Source organism: Helobdella robusta (assembly GCF_000326865.2).
Source record: "Helobdella robusta unplaced genomic scaffold HELROscaffold_15, whole genome shotgun sequence".
NCBI lineage: Eukaryota > Metazoa > Annelida > Clitellata > Rhynchobdellida > Glossiphoniidae > Helobdella > Helobdella robusta.
In genome coordinates this window covers 3,547,323-3,553,322 of record NW_008703839.1, presented here as the reverse complement: position 1 = coordinate 3,553,322, position 6,000 = coordinate 3,547,323, and the positions used below count along the sequence as shown (strand labels likewise).

Here is a 6,000-nt window from a genome sequence, read left to right as displayed (position 1 = left end):
TTCTATTTCGATTTTTGATAAAGAGAGAGAGAGAGTGAGTGAGAGAGAGAGGCAGTTTGACTGCTACTATTATTATATACTAATACAGATCATTTATTAAGCGCCAATTAATTATGTATTCCATATCAACGAGTTAAACAACTATAACAAAAGTGGTACCCTAAAAAATAGAAATAAAAAGCTAAACTTGAAACCAAACAAAGCTGAAAATGCTGTGATGTTTCTCAATAATTGTTTTCAAACCGCAAACTCAATTCTTCTGATTTATATATATATATATATATATATATATATATATATATTATTTTTACAATATTCTATAAATTCTACCGAATGTTTGGCGTAACTTCTAATTCTCGAGAGAGATGGAGCAGTCGCTGCTCGCGATCTTGTTCGATTATTAGATTACGTCGGTTGGTCGCAGAACTTCGAGTAAATGTTGGTAATAGACCATAATTTTTACAATATTCTATAAATTCTACCGAATGTTTGGCGTCAATATTCTATAAATTCTACCGAATGTTTGGCGTCAATATTCTATAAATTCTACCGAATGTTTGACATATATATATATATATATATATGTCTAATATATATATATATATATGTATAATATATATATATATATATATGTCTAATATATATGTATATTTCTAATATATATGTATATTGCAGTGCTAGGAACAAAATTGTTCGCATCGTCCTATATGCAAGAACGTTTGCATTACCTCAGATATGCATTTTTGTTGATTAAAAAATCGGCCGCATACTCCAATGAATTTTTATTTCGCCAAAAGTGTTTGTGAAGCATTTTCCGGGGCACAGCGGTTAAACTTTTACAAAAATTTTGCAAAAATTTGTTCAAATGATTCTCATAATTTCCACATCATCTGATTCCTCAAGAGTTGTGTTGATTATTTTCAATTTTTCGAAGCGCACAAAAGCATTTGTCACACTGCTGATGCTTGTTCCATGTTTGGACGCTCTTCCAGATTAATTTTCAAACATTTTTTAAAAACATTTAGAGTTTGTCTGAAATAGTATTAATATTTGCATAACAAAATTTTTGATAGTTATGTTTCAACTATATCATCATTCTTTCACATGCGTAACGAATGAAGTTGATATTTCCAATTAATTATATTTGATGCTGGTAATGGCAAAAACTTATTTTAAAAATGTTTAAAGAGAATCCAATCAATCGATTGAAGAAACGTTAAACAACGAGGATAAAAGCAACCGACTGCAATGCAGTGATGCCATTCTATTTTTTTTTAACTCATAAATTGTTCTCAGCATCACAGACTGTCCTTGTTCTTATGCTTATGTTTCTTCTTCATAGTGGCCACCAATTAATTTCTAACTTCTTTGAAGTTTGTTGTTGATTATCTTCAATTTCGCTGGCTATTTATATTTCCATGCATAAATGTCTTTGTGTTTTCGTTTTCTGGTTTAAAGATATTTGTTGAGATGTTGTTATTCACCTACCTTTCAAGTATTTCTTTGTTCTTTTGAAAAGCGAATATAAAAAATTTATTTAAATACTCAGGTAAATTAATATAAATTATGATATTCTTGTAGAATCAGGTCAAACCATTTTTAAAAACTTCCATTAACATTTTAATTGAAATATTATAACGATTTATATCGCAGTTGTTAATATAAAACAACAATGAAATATCAATAAAGACCGCTTATGTATCATATTATAGATAAATGTGTGGGTGTAGGTTTAGATGTTCCTGTGTACGTGTGGTGTGGTGTGGTGTGTGTGTGTGGTTTATGTGTGCGGTGTGGTGCGTGTGATGTGGCGTGTGTGTGGCGTGTGGTGTATGCGCGCGCGTGTACTTGAAAAACTGGCGTCGTTTTTGGTTCAGCCGACGAAATTGATGCTGGTTGTTCGAGAATGTGTTGTTGATGGGTTGACATCCATCTCACAACTGGAGCCCTCCCTACCTGCTCTGCACATTCATTATTTCTCGTTAACATCTGTTCGTCTGAACTGTTGATTAATTTTAACAACATATACCGAACACTTATATAACCAATAACCATTCCAATATATTTCTTAAGTTGATTGAATGAAAAGAGAGTAGTTGATGAATATAAATTTGTCTGAATTAATTTCGCTTCAAATTTGTTTTTTATATTTTCACATAGTACAGGTTTAGGTGCTAATTTTACATGTTACGGTTATACATTACAGTTACATGTTTCAATTTTATTACACGTTACGTTATTCCACTCCAACTGCAGCACTAATTACAAAGGGGAAATAACATCCACCACACAACACACGCTAACATGAGCCGAGCAGAGCACTGCGAGTTGAATCCACAACTTAAAAGATTTACACTGCCTGAATTCATCGAGTAATAAAATCTTCGGCTGACAAATTGAAACTAGACTCAAGGATGACGATGACGATGTTTGGCATGGATACAACCACCCCTACTGATGATTAAGATGATGACGACAATCGTAATGATTATGACGACAATCAAAATTCCGAAAATTATGACGTAGATGGTAATGGAGGTGGCAAACGTAGAGGAACTGTAATAACGATGATGACGTTGAACATAGTAACAGCCAACAGTGACGTCACTAGCATGGATGAAATCTGCAATGATAAACATTTCAATATTTGCAAACTCGACGCATCTTACGATAAATTTTATCATCCCATTCATCTACTTGCTGCTGTTATTATCGTTGTACAAATGTTTCGATGGCGGAATAATAATGTTGTAGAGTACGTAGTAGTACCGCGCAGGCGTGTTGTAAGGTTGGCTGGCTGGCACTGCTGCAATATTAACGATGTTTGCAGTTCGGGTATTTGAATTTTCGAATTTACGGCTGCTCATTATTTTTTTACTATTTATATCGTTATTATTATTATTGTTATTATTAATTTTATTATTATTCTCATTGTTGGCTGCCATAACTCTTAAATAACGTCTTATATAACAATCATTTTCAGTATAATTTATATCTCCTTTTCTAGTTAGTTAAGTTCTGATAGCATAAATTAACTACAATAATTATTGTGTTATTTTCATTATTTTATTATTAATTTTCGGCCCTTAGTTATAACAGTTGTGATTGTAGAAAGCTTTTCCTAATTCCTTTTAGTCGGGCCAGCATGGTTTGCCTGCCTGACAGCGGCCACATTGTTGCGCTGATGATGCTGCTCAGTCTTCGACGAAGTGAGCTAGCTTGCAATCTGTCTGTGAGCGTTTCAATCGATTTATCGTTTTAATTTTCATTTGTGTGGATTGACATCTTATGCTATTAGTAGTTGAGAAAATGAGTTGTTGAAATAGAGAGAGAGAGAGTGAGAAAGAGAGAGAGAAAGAGAGAGAGTAAGAGTGGGAGAGAGAGAGAGAGAGAGAAAGAAGGAGAGAGAGAAGTAATGTAAAAACGGTTGCCATTAAAATGTTAGGTTATAATAGCTTATACCAGGAAAATTACATATAAAAAATGAAGACTAGATTCATTGACATGGAAAAAATGATACAAAATGATGAATAAAATGCATAACATGATGAAGGTATGAAGATGAAGATGAAGTTAAGGATGAAGACGGAATCAATAAATTCATACTGCAACAGTTTTTAGGGTAGCAGCAAGATGTGAAACATCATCAATGAACATGAACAAGTTCGATTAGCTTCGTTGTTACAATATCACATTAATTAATGTACGAATTAATACCATATTCGTACCTACCACCTGAATTGAAGAAATTTAGACTTAGCCTTCCTCATCATCAACGCCGCCTAGATCCGCTATTAAAAACAGCAGCATTCAGTGCTAATCAAATACCGCTAATATAATCGTTATGCAAACCATATAATGACTTATGTATGTGATCGTGATGTAAATATGCATTGCTGCGGTTAACTAGGTAATTGAACATTTCATTAAAAATTATTCCTTAATATTAGTTTTCTATATTTCAAACTTTCAAAAGATCCCGATTACGCCAGCCCATTATTAAATTATTGAGTTAAAAAAAACCACGCGTTTAAAATGACAATTACATAATTTTGGTGAATTTATTTTTAAATATTTTACGAACAAAATGTTTATTAAAAATAAATTATTTTTGTTATTTTATTTTATAAACATTTTACGCTTAGTAGGTACGTAATCAAAAAAGAATTTTCAAATTTAAAGAACTAATTTAATTAAAATTTTTGAGTGAGTACAGAAAGGTTAAAAAACGGTAAATCGAGAAAAGAGAATGAAAAGAGATGAGAGAGAGAGGGAGAGAGAAAGAGAGAGAGAGGGAGAGAGAAGGAGGGGAAAGAGAAGGTATTTTGGCTGGAATTCAATTAATTAATGTCAATGGACATGAATGTTTGATAAGATGAGACTTATCAATCTAAAGATTTTTATAGGCTAGTAGAATTTATTCAATCAAAAATAGCTTTCTCTTTTTGTCTATAAAATACAAATTCGGAGCATCATTCATCTAGTTATTATTTATTTCGTCAATATAATCATTTATTTTAGGTAATATAAATAAATTAATTTACTAAATTACAATTCCATTCCACATGAATGCTTCAATTTTTACACAATTTTACATCTCGTTTTTATCGCAGCTCTCCCCAGTGAACAATAAAAAATGGGACCTATATAGGTCACAGGTGGGCTGACATATAGGCCTCATATGGGCTGCCCACGTGGGACCGGTAACAAAATGACCGCCCAATTCGCGTGGGACCCATGTGGGAAAATAAGAGAATGTAAAAAGGGCTTTACATGGGCTAAATAAGAGAATGTAAACGGGCTTTACGTGGGCTAAATGGGCTTAAAAGTATGCACACACACGCACACATGTTGCATTTTTTGAAGTATATTTTATTTTGATAAAACTTCCACAACAAAAAATACTAAATGTTCAATGTTCAAAAAAATAATTAAATGAGAAAGTCAGGTTATAAATACTAAAAATAAAATGTTATAGTATAAAAAATTTCATTTATGCACAATTATCATTTTCATCTTCTTCATCTGATGCCTCATCTGAAAAATTTCCTTCATTTGTTCTTACAGATGAATTTGATTTGTTCAACCGAAATGCCTTTTTACCATCTGTCTTGAGCACCAGTCAACCATTTTGCCACTGCTAACTCCACATTTCTTTTCATGACCTCTCCAATTGAAGCATTTTTTGACTAATCCTGTTATAAGAATAAAAAAATTATTTTACAAAAATTATTAACATAAATTTATTCCGAAAAGATGTAAGGCTGAGTTGGCCAGGAGTCAGCTATCCGAGATGAACCTGCAGTAGTTATGATAAACATGGAGTACTCCATATGTTTATTGTAGCTACTGCAGGTTCATCTCCAGGTTCATGTTCTCCAAAGCTGAGTCCCTTGGTAGACTCTACCACGGGATTCAGCCTTGGAGAAATGTGGGGATTACAATGGCTGGAACCGGGCAAGACAAAAAAATAACTTTAATAAAAAAAGATTAATGAATACTAAGGAAAAAAATATTAAAATTGAAGTAAAACGAATTGAAGAAAATGGTTTTTAAATTATACTTACTGTATACAATCTCGAATAATTTTGAACTTCCAAATGGCATTTTCCCTTTTTTCCCAACCATGTTGAATCCAAAGGCTACATCATTTTTCATTATGTGAGACATCACTCTTCTTATTACTTCATCCAAACTCAGAAAAAATTTTCAATAATGCATTTTGTGCTCTTTGGCTAATTTTATATTGTACAGCCCATGTAGCTAGATGCTCTTTGAAAGTTCTTAGGTTGCTAGATGATGAAGTGCTGGTTGATAAGCTTGAAATTTCTGTATTATTAGAACTTTCACTATATTATACATAAACAAACTGGAACTTTCATCATTAGCACCATCAGAATCTTGAAATTTTAATATTTTTGATGGCAGACTAAAAGATTCTTCTAGCTGATCGTTGTACCTTTCATAATTTTCATTAGCATCAATATTATTGATGTTCCT

At 32.2% G+C, this 6,000-nt stretch overlaps 1 protein-coding gene across 1 annotated transcript; it reads right to left on the bottom strand.

Moving 5' to 3' along the window:
• Positions 1–4,591: 4,591 nt before the first annotated feature.
• On the bottom strand, positions 4,592–5,670 carry HELRODRAFT_169513 (hypothetical protein; the record flags this gene model as incomplete). Its single annotated transcript, XM_009015316.1, has 3 exons — positions 4,592–4,778; positions 5,120–5,195; positions 5,568–5,670. The coding sequence occupies 3 exons, from the start codon at positions 5,668–5,670 to the stop codon at positions 4,592–4,594; spliced, it is 366 nt and encodes a 121-aa protein (XP_009013564.1).
• Positions 5,671–6,000: the final 330 nt, after the last annotated feature.